Source organism: Stigmatopora nigra, chromosome 12 (assembly GCF_051989575.1).
Source record: "Stigmatopora nigra isolate UIUO_SnigA chromosome 12, RoL_Snig_1.1, whole genome shotgun sequence".
Lineage (NCBI taxonomy): Eukaryota > Metazoa > Chordata > Actinopteri > Syngnathiformes > Syngnathidae > Stigmatopora > Stigmatopora nigra.
Genome location: NC_135519.1, coordinates 11,161,726 through 11,175,584, shown reverse-complemented (window position 1 = coordinate 11,175,584; position 13,859 = coordinate 11,161,726). Strand labels below are relative to the sequence as shown.

Here is a 13,859-nt window from a genome sequence, read left to right as displayed (position 1 = left end):
AATCAACTATACATTGAAGTAAATAAAATATATTTTGAACTCTCGCCACGAGAATACTTTCCCAGCATGCTTGCAGACAATATGCAAATGTTAAGCCTCTCTATTGGCTAGACTACACAAATCGTCATATTCTTTCACGCCTCATTTTTCCTAGCTTTTATGGGACGTGAAGTGGCACCAAGCTCTCACTTCACATTATCCACGCTGAAAAGGTGAGTTAAGGACAATACATTCTTTTATATTGCAAACATTAATTCTAAGAGATAGGATTTCCTTCATCTCCAATTTTTTTCAACTTTTCAGAGGAACAACCTTGCACATAATCATGGCTGATAGGGTAAAGCTGCATTACTTCAATGGGCGAGGGAGAATGGAGTCAATTCGTTGGTTACTTGCTGTTGCAGAAGTGGAGGTCAGTGAATGCAACTCACTTTCTAACAAACTATCACGGCCATGAGCTTCAGAACATTCCCTTTATGTTGTTTTAGTGTATTTGATCCTAATCTGAAATGAAAACACACAATTAAATCCACCATTGCATATGTATGGAATACATTTATGAATTGAACTTTGAGGGCCCTGACGGCCCGCCACTGATCAAATGTAGTCCAAGAATTTAAACACCTAGGAATCACAATTGACTCTCAACTTGCCTTCAAGCAACAGAAAAAAAACACGCTAAATAAAATGTTATGCAATTAGTCCAATTTTAGGTTCATTAGAAACAATCAAACAATCCATTTATGGAAACTGCAGTGTTGGTTAATAAAAAAAAGACAAGTTAGGGCAAGTGGAGTAATGCTTGATTCTTTTAAAGCTTCTACTTTGCTCTGAATTATTAAACCTTGTCTTGTCAACACTGTTTTAAACTTCTAACCAAAATGTTTGAGCACGTACACCTTCACCCTCTCATTTCTGTTTTACAACTTGATATCCACAGTTTGACGAGTTCCATATGACCACTCGGGACCAGTACCTGAAAATGTTGGAAGGTGAGTTTGAATCCCACTGAAATGAACTTGGAGTCAAGTCAATGTGACTATGGGATGCCTAACTAATCTGCCGATGAAGTATAACGATAAAGCGTCCCGGCTCGACCTTTGCACAGGTTTATTTACGTTGTCACGGTGATTCAGCTGGTTTGACTGGGAGTGGCCGACGTAATGCATTTTTTCTTTGCAGACGACGACCTCCTGTTCCAGCAGGTGCCCATGGTGGAAATTGACGGAATGAAACTCGTTCAGACAAAGGCCATCTTGAACTACATTGCCGAGAAATACAACCTACATGGGAAAGATGTCAAAGATCGAGTCAAGTATGAACTTTCAAACGTACAGCAATTGAATGTTTTTGCATGCTTCATTTGCAACCTTCTCAACATTGGTCCTCAGGATCAACATGTACGCAGACGGACTGATGGATCTCATGGAAATGATCATGATTCTGCCCTTCACCAAAGATGTTAAGCCCAAACTGGACAACATTGAACAGAAAGCAAAAGCGCGCTACCTGCCTGTGTATGAAAAGGTACTTGACTCTCCCACCCCCCCCAAAAAAACCAAATACTTTGCTGTTCTGCGCTGCCCTTTAAGATTTAAGGTTGTGTGCAGCAATTGAAGGATCACGTTTACTTGGTGGGAGGACAGCTGAGTCTCGCTGACGTACTGCTGATGGAATGCACCCTCATGCTGGAGGAGAAGTTCACTGGGATACTGGGAGACTTCCGTAACGTCAAGGTTGGCAAAAGACCAACTTCCGTATTTTACACATTGCCTCCACAAGCATTTGTGCATTTTTTAAAACATTGTATTTCTGATGACAGGCTTTTCAGGGCCGCATGAAGTCCAGACCGGCCATCGCCCGATTTCTGCAGCCGGGAAGCAAGAGGAAGCCTCAGCCTGATGAGATTTACGTCAAAACTATCAGGGAAATCTTTGACTTAAAAATATTACTATAAATTTCCCCCAACTTTTGAAATGCCATGAAAGGTGTTCAATCTGAATCTTATGCACACTGAACATCTATTTAAAAAAAAAAGCCTCTTGTATTAATTTCTAAATTTAACTTAGTTGGGTCAAGATCTGCATTATTTTTTTGTCCACTAGGAGATGAATGGCGGAATTTATTATGTCACTTCTAGAACTATTTTCACTTTTTCTACCATAAGAAAAGCAATTCAAAACCATATCATTCTTTGTCTAATTTCCTATCATCTATAGTTGTGTATTCTAGTCGTGTTTTAAGGTCTGGCATACCTTTTTCATGATGGCATGTAACAATAAAAAAAAAAGTGCACTTTTTTCATACAAAACTTTAATTTTTTTGCATGACAGGCAGAATGAAATGCTCCCACCTTTTAGGTTGTGAAAAAAATTGGTCCTAACTTAAACCCGTTTCTTTCCAATTGCTCTGGATTGGTCGCCTGCGTCCGCTCTTCTGTCACATCACCAGGAGCAAAAGTCGGAAAACCATCAATAAACTGCAAAAAGGAAGCATCGGGTCAATAAATGTGAATCCTATTTGTGTAGACCTTAGACCGGGGGTGGGCAAACTTTTAGGCCCGGGGGCTACATTGACTTTAAAAATTTGACAGATGGGCCAGGTCAGCAGCACAAGATACGATACATATAAAAAAGTACATCCGTTAACAGTACATATGCAACCAACAGAAAAAAGGACTAAAGTGTTAACATACTCATCACTCATTATTAAAGTAAAAAGTATAAAGTAAAAAGAATGTATTAAAATGTAATTTTAAAAAAAGATAGATGGGCTGTAAAAAACTAAGAGTGGACAGAGCTACTGTCACTGACTTCTGCATGACGGCGCCATCTTGGGGATAAAATTGATATATATTTGGACAACGTCAGCGGGCCGGATTAAAAAGCCTAATGGGCCGCATGTGGGTCACGGGCCGCAGTTTACTCATGTCTGCCTTAGACTCATTCAAACCAAGTCTGACCTTAGAATTGTCATGATTCCAGCTGGCATCAGCTTGCCTGACGTCTTGTACCTTGTCCCCATCACCACAGAAAGAAGCCCAGAGGCAACTGCAACAAAACATTTAGTGGACATCAACAAAATGACAACGCAGTTAGTACATTTTCTCACCTCTTAACACTTACACAGTAAAACTTTGATATCAGTGGGCTTAATGGAGATGTTATAGGCGCCATATAAAGACAGTCCACCAAAGACCAAACCAGCCATCAGAGACATGATGCTACCTTTAATGCAGACGTGTGAGGATTACAACTTTTGTTGTTGCTGCGATTTAGTTCACCGCTTGAAGAAAATGACACCCATGAAGTTTACTGCTCTCGACCTTTTTTCCTGTATCCCATATATCCTCCTAGCAAGATTGCTGCCGCATACCCGCATCCGATCCAATCGATTGCCATTGAACAGCTGGGGACCACGAGTTTAAAGTTTAATAACAAATTGTAAACATCGGATACAAATTAAAAATGAGAATCTTTTAATATTATCATTCAAAGGCAACCGCGACCTGTGAAGATAAGCAGTATGGAAAAATAAGAATTAGTATATACAATTGGACTCTTTTTAGTAGTTGCACTTCTCAATTTGGCCACTAGAGGTAAATATCGACCTAACATTTCAGCATGGAACTAATCACTGCACAATGGGGATCTTTACAATTAATTCGGCATTTATTTACAACGTTATTGTCCTATATGCTAAAGCCCTTTCAGCCCATTAAATTTACAATAACTTACATTGCTTTTAAATGAAGTAAAAATCCAGGGAAGGGAAGAGCTTGTAGACTTGCACACTTCCTCGTTCCTACTCCTCAAAGACGCGCATGCGTTCTGTCGCCCGTGCTACTTTCAAATGTCGGTAGAAATGTAGAACAGTATGTTTTACAGCTGTACCTGCAGAAAATGTTTTATAGCCATAGAATAGTTATTCTGGGTTGAATTGATTCAGACATAGCAATACTAAAAGTGTAAATGTGAAATGCACTGCCCTATATATATATATATATATAATATAGTATATTTATTTTTTCCAGGCATGTGTGCGCACTAGACACTAGAGGGCACTCATGTTCTTGGGACTAAGGGCTTCACCTAGTAAATATATATACTATACATATATCCATGTTTATTCTACCATAGTAAAGTAATTGCTGAAAATGTAATATTAACAGTTCATATGGATGCATATTGTTCTAGGAATTATATCATTAAAGACACCTAAGCCATTATTTACATTTTTTTCTAGACTTATTTTCTATTATTTTTCCGTAATATTAAAATACATTGCCGTTAATTGTTTTTCCACATACTTAGAATACTCAAATATGCACTTAAATAAATCAGGGTTGAGTCAATAAGAATAACTTTTTTTTTTTTTAAAGGGCCTGTTACTGGGCTGGCTGACTCTACCGATGAAGTACCCTTTTTTTTCAGTGAATTGGCAACCCTAGCTGGATCTGATCCCAGCTAACAATAGGCGGTAGGGAGGGTACACCCTAAACTGGTGGCCAGCCAATCTCAGGGGACAAGGAGACAAACAACCATGCGTAAACATACTCCTAATTGAGTGTTCAATCAATCTACCATGCAGGTTTTGGGAATGACCATTTGAGATAATGCCATGAAGTTTTCACTATTACCTCAATTATAACAGTCCTGAAAATTCATGTACAGAATACATGGTGTCAGACATTTTTTTGCTACGCTGATGAGTGAGATACCCTTCCCATCTTGCAAATAAGATCACAGCTAAAATCTGAAAAGTAAATACATCGCAAAGAGTCGCTGAAATAATGCAGAGTCATGAACTTAATAATCAATGTATCCCTGGAAAGACCTACTTAATTAGCAGAGTGAGCCAAAGAATTACTCTCTGCTTTTATTCCAGGAAGATTTGGTACCTCCACAGTGTAAAATCTACTACAACTTAGTAAAATAGCCATGCAATGGATAGCAGACTCACCTTACTTAAAACTCCACTGAAAATCTAATAGGTATTGTCAAGACATAGATGAGAGAACAGAAATGCCAAAACACAAAGCGAAAAAACAATATCAAAGCAAGCCTTGAAGCAGATGTGCTAACCACTTGAATGGTGCTACTTCAATTGTAATTTCAGTAATCCTTAAATAATAAATAAATCTACAAAAAAAAACTAAGAAAGTTTATGGAGCATGGAGAAATGGTGCATTTAACGGAGTGTCTTTCGAGGGCAGAACACAAAGCAACTCATTAGTCCAGCCAGCTGAGACAGAGAGTGGCAAAAACGGGCATTTTAATAAAAGTGACCATCTGGCTCGGCGCATTTGCATTTTTCCTCAGAATACACAAAAAACACAAATTTGAGGCTCTCCAAGGAGGAAAAAAAAAAACAACATCTTTATTTTACTGATTATCCCATACTCACAACACATATAAATGAGTCCTGTAAACCTGTAAATCGTGCCACATTTTCAAGCAAAAGAAGCCACCACGAGCACATAGGGCCGCTGAACGCCTCTATGACAACAACATTGCAAAGAGCTGCCAAGGTCCTCCTGGAGAGGGACAAAGAACCAGTTCCTCCAAAGAAGAAGGCACACGTTTGCATGTTTAAATGCGGTCTTACAGAAAACAATCCCTGACACAATAAAAGTCAACCCATGAAATACGAGGGGAAAAAGTAGGATCGAGAGCGATGACTCTACCGAGTGAGGTATTGCAGCATGGTGTAAAAACAGGAGATTTACCTTACGATAGACATCTCACTAACCCTAGCATTGCAAATGTGCAAAGTCCTTTTCAGGGAAATGGCTAAACAGGAAAACATAATTCACAAACAGAGGTGTGTGTGTATATGTATAATACAAATGGCTTTCATTATGGCTTTGTAAGCTTTTATGCTTGGAGCAAGGTAGATGTTCAGAAATGAGGTTTAAAATGGGAAGGAAAAAAAACTAAAGCATAAAATTAATGTAGCTTCAAGTCAATGGGTTTTCCAGTAGGGCTGGCATTGTCAAAGTATTGCTTAATGTAAGATACAGAATACTATAGGAAAGATAATAGGTTTGGCAATATCCATTTTGCGCACAAGCTCAAAGCCATCTTTGAATTTTTGTCAAGTGGTGGCCAACATTTGTTCACACCATTCATTTATAGAGCTACCTGGTGGATGGATGAAATTTATGACTAAATCTGATTATGATTGGGTCAGCTCTCGTTGGTTATATACTATAGTGGTATGAAAAGGTTTGGGGACCCTCGGATTTTTAAAGTTTTCCTTTAAAATCATTGGGTTGGTGGATGGGTATCAGTTATGTCTATCATCCAGCAGGTAAACCGTAATATTTAAAAGTAAGGAAATGTTTATTGAAGGTAAAAAAAAGTGTAAAATAATTATTTAAGCAATAGAAGCCAAGTGTTCAACTAATGAATTTGGGTTGTTTAGGGGGAAAGGTTTGGAAATTTCTATAAATAAATGTCGGATTTTCTGCTGAGGTAGAAAACCAATGGTACAAAAAGAGTAGCAAAATGATGCAAATTTGAAAAATGACTGGAGATTGCGAGTTCTCCTGGAGTATCGAAAATGAAAAGCAATGAGTAAAATAAATTGGCCAATATCTAGTGTAAAAAATGAAGAGTATATGAGGATACATGTTTGGCTGGTGAGAGCAAAGTAGAAAGGGGAGATGGCGAGTTGATTATGTGACTATTTTTAGACCGTCTGAGGAATTACATATACTGGTACTTTCTTTTGGGAAAAAAAAAACACCCGGCCCCTCCAATGCTTGATCTTTCTAGAAAACACAAGACAAATAATTCTTTGCGTAGGTTCGGCACAGTGAGGTGTGAACGTATGTATACACATACCATAGTATCCTGGTTCTGGAAGAAAACCTTCTGGGTTTACAACATGGCACCGCTTTTGCGCATCTTCAGGTTGTGTTTTAAGGAAGCACATTGACCCACAGCCAACCTAGGAGAGTCCCATAAACCCAGGTCCTCCAGTATACTTTCCTGCCTGGGTCCGTAAGTAGAAGAGGCAGCGTCAGCCCCCCCAAGATGAGCACGGCCGGAAGGGTTTTGGATAGGCCCAGAGATGAACGTCTTCCCTCCCCAGGGAAGCTGCATAGTTTGTCGTTGTCGTCGTGCTCATAGAAATCCCCCAGCAGTCTATGAAAGGACACATGTCTGATGAATTGTTCTCGGCTCACAAAAAAAAGATGCAATTTACCGCCGTAAAATTCCTTCTAATCATTTCAGTGTATCGCCACCATTTTCACATCTTTTGATACTGATACACTCTCCTATTCACAGAGAAGTCAAGGAAGCGATTGATAAATCATCCTGGGACACACACACACACACACACACCGTCTGATCTGCAGAAACGATTGAATGGATTGTTGCTAGGCGACCAACTTTGAGTAACTTCTCTTATCTGGTCGATTTAATTCCATTTCTTTCTCTTGTTAGCACCGCATGGCTTTTACTGCCGTGTCTACTTTCTCCACTGTATAATTATCCATCCATCTATTCTCTACAGCAGTATTTCCCAACTTTTTTTGAGTTGCGGCACACTTTTTGCATTGAAAAAAATCTCAAGGCACAGCACTAGCTGAAAATGGAATTTGAAACTATGCCGCCTGTATTGACATTATAAAGTCGTTCACATCAAAGTTATATTGACAGGAATTAAATAACCAAAGCAATCTAACATCAATAAAGTTGATATCGGTAGACCTTTCCGTTTGACTGATGTTAAAATAATTAATACAAGGTTTAAGGCTTAACATCTACAAAAGTTGAAGCCCGGAAAACCAAAGAGCTTCTGGTTTACTGTACACATTAAAAATAAGCACAAAAATGACTGAATTGGCCCCAGGCATACTCACCGGTCTTTGATTTCAAAGCGCTCGTGCAGCCATCTGCGGAAGAAGTGCGGCTCTGAAGGAATTTCCTTGACATCCACACGCTGGAAGTAGATGTGGACTTTTGGACATTCTTTGCACAGGAATTCTGCAAAATGAAAAAAAAAACAAAGAATAATAAGAAGACTAAACAAAAACAGGAAGAGACTTTCAGCAAAGTGGCACGTAACGAGTGAGTCAGTTGCTTTTGCATGCAGGGCGCTTAAGGTGCAACGTTTGAAATGGCTGGCCGTAAATGGAGAACAATCTATGGTTGGATTGGAATCATTGATGAAGGCTTGTGTTGAAATCAAACTACTAATGCACTCATCACTTGGAAAGTCAATGGAGGAAATAAAAAGCATCTAGCTCTTAAAAGCTAAAAGAGTGACGTGCATTCACTACTATAAATAAGGAAATGAATGTCATGGGCAATGCATGACTAGCTGATTGGATGAGATGTGAGGGCAATACAAGTGACTTCATTCAGAATTAGAGGATAGCATATTTCATCATTCTTGAAAAATAAACCTTCAAATATCTGCTAGTAATTCATCAATAGGACATTATGAAAAGAAAGGCTCATCTGAAAGAGCATTGAAACAAGCATTTTGATCCCAGGTTCTTAGCTTAGTTTGCTTTTGTTTCCCCAAATGTTTGGGTTTTCAAGGCAAACTAATCCAGCATTCAATCATCTTAAATGTCACATTTTCTTACTGTTGTATTTGATAATTAATAAATCCTCTTTTCTTCCTTATTTTATAGACTCAATTTGATTGGAAACAAAGAAATTTGTGAAAGAAAAATGTGAATTATTTATGTCTCTCTCGGAAAAAAAAGGTTCCCAAACCCTGCTCTAGATAATACAAACATTTACAAATGAAAACAACATTGTTTATTATTCTTAGATTAGAGCTCTTGTGCTTGTACAACAAGAAAACAGTGTGTCAGTGTCAGACACATCTTCGCCACATGATGTTGGGAAGTGCGTGAGAACACATCTTACTATCGGTTTGGTCTTTATGTCACTTTGTGTTCCCGACAGTGAAGGGGGATGTTTTTTTTCTAAACAGTACTGATGCACACACTAAATAACAGTAAATTGGGGCCGGGGGTCCAAAACACGGAGCCATGCTGTTTACAGGAAGCCACCAAATGGCAGTGGGTAATGTTAGCTTTGTGATTAATTCCGGAGGGGGGCCTTGTTAAAATGTTGAAAATTGCCGAATTGATCACATAATGCAAATGTTACTGCCGGCAAGCTGATTAACAAAGAATGGTTGGCAGATGTTTATTCCTAACAGGTTTGAAAGTGGCTGGTAAAATCACGTAACAGCCAATATTTGCAAGCATTCTTTTCTTAGCGGATATTAAACTACGACGAGTGAGGTTCATCTGTAGATTTCTGTTTATTAAAGAGCTAGTTTAAAAACAAAGCAAATAATAAATCAATTGATGATGAGAATCAATGAGGCAATATAGGGAGTCTTTGGGCTATTATATGTCCTCAGCTCATAACGTTTGGACTTTACGACATCCATGCCTCATGCACTAATAAGTACTAATAAGTACTGGCTTTGGCTACCTACCGGTTTCAAATAAGCCTTTTTCTTGCATGATTTCAATTTCCCAAAATTAATCAAAAAAGGACTTTCCATTGACATACCAGTAATGGTAAGTATAGCAACCGATTTACTTTACTTTACTTGATGTATTTAACTTTTGTGAAATCGAAGTAGTTTAAAGTGAATTTGGAGATCCGTCTACGGAAATTTGGGTTACATTATCAGCGTAGGAACGTAACTTCTACATAACTCGTGGAGTGTCTGTATACTATACCTGGCATTGAAGGCGCTGGTTTTCTTTGGCGGTCGGGGCCAAGTGTTCCCTCGTAGGCCACTGTGATGTCATACACTGCCTCCAAGTGATCCCTCATAGTCTCAAGGGCAATGTGAGAAGCTTTCATTCGGGGTGTGAGCGTGTGCCTCAGAACAGCAAGCCCTGCAGGACATCCATGTACTTTAAAAATCGTTCCACATCTCTGGTAGGACACCATATTTAATAAGAACAATAATAATAACTCGTACAGAGAAACGTAAAAGGAACATCTGTAACAGTTTCCTAATGAGTTATAGTTTACCCAAAAAGATGTTTTTTTTTGCATAGGGAAAAATCAAGTGGGAGATTTTTTTTTTAAAATTGTATTTGTTTTTTAATAAATGAGTGCATTTTGACTTGTTCAATTTACATTATCACAAAATTGATAAATGTGTTGAAGGCTAAAAAAAACCCCAAACTTCTCTAATGAAAGTTTTTTTGGTTTGTTTCAGGGTATTTTCTCTATTTATAATGCATTACATTAATCTTGACTTTATTTTTGACAGGTTGTTCAGGTTTAAGTGTTCTGCAGTCGAAAATGTACAATTTGTTTTAGCCTAATGACTAGGAAACACAGGAAAAAGATGCCTAGGCCGAGTTGTCACTAAACTGTGAGTTCAGCATGGAAGTGGCACGCTCATCTGCTCACTAAGACCTCACTAATAACAGATAATGTCATGTGCTCATGTCAGCTCCTGTGAGTGAGTAGGATTAATGGGGGGAGGTAACATAAAGCTTGGGCTAGGAGATACAATTCATTGCCACAGAGCGATTGGGCATGACCCTGGCACTTTTTTTCGACAGGACCAGTGTTAATGCAGAAAACTATGAAATGCAAAGTTACAAAAAGTAAATATTTCATTAAAAAAACATTCCTTTTCATCTAAAGTTTTGGGTTTTCAGTGAGGAAAAGACGGAATTAACTACAGTTATGCAGAAGCCAATTAACATGTCGCACAAGGCTGATTTAAGAAACAGCTGCAGAAATACACGCCTGACTAGCATTTTTTAATAAGTGTGGAGTATGGTCTGTTTCAATTTCATGTCAAAGATAGGTACCAGTTTTGGCAAAAAGAAAATGTGTGATTACAAACCTCGAAATGCATACATTTAAGGTTCACACCAGTATGTAATATGATTTTATGTCATTTTTTTAGAGCATGTCACTGGTCAAAGCAGTTTGTTTACATGACCACAGCTTTGAGTCAGCTTCTGACAGATTTTGTGTGTCATCATCATGCAGCAATGCAGTGTGGCAGCTTGCTCTAAAGTCAGTACCTTCCTTAGTCGCATAGTCCTGACTCTCCGCGATAACATTCTTGAGCTCAGGATTATATCGCGTTCCTTCTGGAAAGATGACGAGGTACATCTGTGGTAACAGAACATAATAAATGAAATGCTTTAACTTTCGATCTTTGGGGTAAAAGAAAAAAAGGTGAAGGAAAAGAAATCATTAGGGTGATCCATTTCTATTGTAAGAGCACTTAATGTGGTCTCCGGGGCAATTTTTGCACACTCACGCGCAAACACACTGGGACATAAGGAGAAAATAAGCAATCACAACATGCTATGCAATAATACAAGACAAAGGGACCTTAATAGGGAGGCATTGATCTGGATTCAGAAGGCTTTCTATATAAATGCTTGTAATTTAACCGGTAAAATTTTAGTAAATTGGTTTAGTAGGTGGAACCAATCTTTCAATTCCAGTAGGAAAATCACAGGGAAGCAATACAAGATGGCACACTACCATAACAGCATAACATTATACACTGTGTTGTAGGCCTGCACAACAATAAATCATTGGAACATCACTGTTGCTGTATGCTTGGTATTTGCTATTACAGACAATATAATTACAGACAATATAATTAACTTACTGGTGCTCCTGACTGAATCTGAGAGACAAGTTTCTTCTTTATACCGTCCTCGTTAAACTTGGGTTTTCGCTTCACATAGATCCCTCCATGCTGAAATGAAAAGAGTATCATGACAACTCTGTATGAAAGTGAAATTAAAGCACTCACTGGATACTACCTGAGAGAAATACCATCCGTAAAGCGGAAGCCACTTGAGTCCATCTTTGAGAACATATCTGACGTGACCGAGGGCACTCTGTCGAATGGCTAACATGTCAGCAATGATCCAGTCCGCTATCAAAGACATCCAAATTCATATCAATTGTGAGCTACATCACATAAATATCTTTAATCAACATGTGTGGACGGATATTCTACCTGTACATTGATGATTGGATAGATAAATTACATTCTCTTTGTTTTTGGGTATATCTCCATATATGATGACCTAGAGTGCAAGTAGAAAAAGTACTGTTTAGTGTTTTTTTTCTTTTTCTTCTTCAAAATAACCAAAATACAAACCTTTTTAAATATACATATATACATAAGCTGTGGTCAACGACAAAAAAAAACAAGTTACACTTGACTATTAGTCCCAGGGTAAGCCAAACTATGAGAAAGTGAGTTAAAGTAATGAAAATTCTGTATTTTTCTTTGCAATTGATCTAGGGAATTTTAATTACCATTTGGAGCGGCAGATGACAATAGACCCTGATTCATTAAACGTTATTATTAAGTTTTGACTGTGGAGGTAATCTTAGTTGTTATACTCTGCAAGTGTTCTCTCAAAAGGTGTGGCCACAAGTTGCCATGGAATGCAAACTTTCTTGACCGGCTTATCTACTTCTGTTTAAAGACAAGAGTCAAAACATGTAACCTTCAACTGTGTTGGTGGTCCATCCATAACTCATACTCACCTCTACTCCAGTGTAATTCTCGAAGAAGAAGAGCACCATACTCTGGTAGATGCAGTACATCCTGTCGTCTAACCCATGGTACAGCCTGGCCGGTAGAAGAGTGGAAAGGAAGCGCCAGACCCCCCACGAGAGCAGGTAAGCCGGCGCCGTCCCCAGCATGACCGTGGCAGGAAACCAGTACCGGAGCGAATACGTGTGAACCACGAGGGAGAGCAGCATTTTGCCAGCTAACAGCTCATTTAATAAACACAAAAAAAGCACCCTAACTGTTTCACTCTACTTTTTGTGCCTCTCCCACCTCTGGCCTACGTAATCAAGCACACCTAACCGCACCAATCAGCATAAATAGAAATTAAATCAAGTGAGTAGTAGGCTAAAGCTAGCTTTAACCTTGTGTGCATGACTTATTCGCTTAAACCGGCATCAACTACATATTAAGAAAACAATGCAAATCATCTAAACGTGTGTTAAATGGTAGAAAACTAACCTGTCATCCCAAGAAATGAGTGTGTTTGCTGTGTAAATGAGTCCTAAACGTTAGCATACTAAACAAACTGTCTGCAAAGGAGAAAAAGTTTGGAAATGTAAGACTGCAATAAGACGTTGTAGCGTGGGCGGAAAGCTAGTCCAAATATTAGTTTAGCGGTTGCAAAGGAGGAATTGCTGGATACGAATTAGTTTTTCTCCCCTAAAGTTAGCTGTCAGGACCTAGCTCATGGCACCAAATGTCACACAGATCTCTCTCCTACGTAACATCACCACCACCTAACATGAACGCATATGATTGGCCCAAATCATTTATGGGCGTGTCTAATCGAAAAGTAACACAATGTATGTACTGTAAATGAACATAATAGTAATATTTCATATTTTACATTAAATTAAAATGTAATCATACCGAACTCGGGAAATATCTTGATCAATTAAAATAAAAAAATACAATTTACATGTCAAAAGCATGAATCTGCAACATTGAAAATGTGATACCAATCCATCCCTTGTTGCATCCATCACTTCATTTCTATGAATACTATTTCATTGTTCATTTTATAATACTTTGAAATCCTTTGTTCAGACAATTTATCATTAGCCAATAAAATAAATCTATTGAAATTTTGAGGTTAAAAACTAATATTCTATCCACCATTTTTTTACAGTGAACATTTTTATACTGAGCTTTTATTACAAATGTTGTATGTATAAAATATTTAATGTTTTATAAAAACATAGCCAAATACTGTGTCCATGGTAGTGCAAGTCAATGTTTTAATTTTTGTGATTTTCATGAGAAGATCTTCACCTCTATGCTGATAAAAA

At 38.2% G+C, this 13,859-nt stretch overlaps 3 protein-coding genes across 4 annotated transcripts; 1 reads left to right on the top strand and 2 right to left on the bottom strand.

Annotated features, from left to right (window-relative positions):
- The first annotated feature begins 83 nt into the window (after positions 1 to 83).
- On the top strand, positions 84 to 2,295 carry LOC144205038 (glutathione S-transferase A4-like). The gene is made up of 7 exons (XM_077729072.1): positions 84 to 212; positions 304 to 412; positions 941 to 992; positions 1,183 to 1,315; positions 1,392 to 1,527; positions 1,611 to 1,736; positions 1,823 to 2,295. The coding sequence occupies exons 1-7, from the start codon at positions 160 to 162 to the stop codon at positions 1,955 to 1,957; spliced, it is 744 nt and encodes a 247-aa protein (XP_077585198.1). The 5' UTR covers positions 84 to 159; the 3' UTR covers positions 1,958 to 2,295.
- tmem14a (transmembrane protein 14A) lies at positions 2,292 to 3,882 on the bottom strand. Its single transcript, XM_077729073.1, has 5 exons — positions 3,738 to 3,882; positions 3,326 to 3,408; positions 3,126 to 3,227; positions 2,963 to 3,050; positions 2,292 to 2,479 (listed from the first exon to the last, which is right to left on the bottom strand). The coding sequence occupies exons 2-5, from the start codon at positions 3,399 to 3,401 to the stop codon at positions 2,440 to 2,442; spliced, it is 306 nt and encodes a 101-aa protein (XP_077585199.1). The 5' UTR covers positions 3,402 to 3,408; positions 3,738 to 3,882; the 3' UTR covers positions 2,292 to 2,439.
- A 1,470-nt stretch (positions 3,883 to 5,352) lies between these two features.
- Positions 5,353 to 13,298, bottom strand: agpat5 (1-acylglycerol-3-phosphate O-acyltransferase 5 (lysophosphatidic acid acyltransferase, epsilon)). 2 transcript variants are annotated; one of them, XR_013327994.1, is made up of 9 exons: positions 12,543 to 13,298; positions 12,004 to 12,073; positions 11,804 to 11,919; positions 11,647 to 11,736; positions 11,045 to 11,135; positions 9,728 to 9,889; positions 7,874 to 7,997; positions 6,849 to 7,151; positions 5,353 to 6,775 (listed from the first exon to the last, which is right to left on the bottom strand). XR_013327994.1 is itself a non-coding variant. In XM_077729071.1 (8 exons), exons 1-8 carry the CDS (start codon positions 12,759 to 12,761, stop codon positions 6,926 to 6,928), a joined length of 1,098 nt encoding a protein of 365 aa, XP_077585197.1. In that variant the 5' UTR covers positions 12,762 to 13,298; the 3' UTR covers positions 5,353 to 6,925. The 2 variants fall into 2 exon arrangements, 1 of the variants encoding a protein (XP_077585197.1); XM_077729071.1 differs by having other exon boundaries at positions 5,353 to 7,151.
- Between the last annotated feature and the right edge of the window lie 561 nt (positions 13,299 to 13,859).

Bases quoted from the DNA above. Each gene is read 5' to 3' on its own strand.
- LOC144205038 (XM_077729072.1), top strand. From the start codon at position 160: ATGGGACGTGAAGTGGCACCAAGCTCTCACTTCACATTATCCACGCTG. The intron at 213-303 runs GTGAGTTAAGGA...TCAACTTTTCAG, and splicing joins ACATTATCCACGCTGAAAAG to AGGAACAACCTTGCACATAA. The intron at 1,528-1,610 runs GTACTTGACTCT...GGTTGTGTGCAG, and splicing joins ACCTGCCTGTGTATGAAAAG to CAATTGAAGGATCACGTTTA.
- tmem14a (XM_077729073.1), bottom strand. From the start codon at position 3,401: ATGGCAATCGATTGGATCGGATGCGGGTATGCGGCAGCAATCTTGCTA. The intron at 3,228-3,325 runs GTCGAGAGCAGT...TCTGCATTAAAG, and splicing joins TATGGGATACAGGAAAAAAG to GTAGCATCATGTCTCTGATG. The intron at 2,480-2,962 runs GTCAGACTTGGT...TCCTTTTTGCAG, and splicing joins GGAATCATGACAATTCTAAG to TTTATTGATGGTTTTCCGAC.
- agpat5 (XM_077729071.1), bottom strand. From the start codon at position 12,761: ATGCTGCTCTCCCTCGTGGTTCACACGTATTCGCTCCGGTACTGGTTT. The intron at 11,737-11,803 runs GTAGTATCCAGT...TTTTCATTTCAG, and splicing joins ACGGATGGTATTTCTCTCAG to CATGGAGGGATCTATGTGAA. The intron at 9,890-11,044 runs GTACTGACTTTA...GATGTCCTGCAG, and splicing joins GGACTATGCGACTAAGGAAG to GGCTTGCTGTTCTGAGGCAC.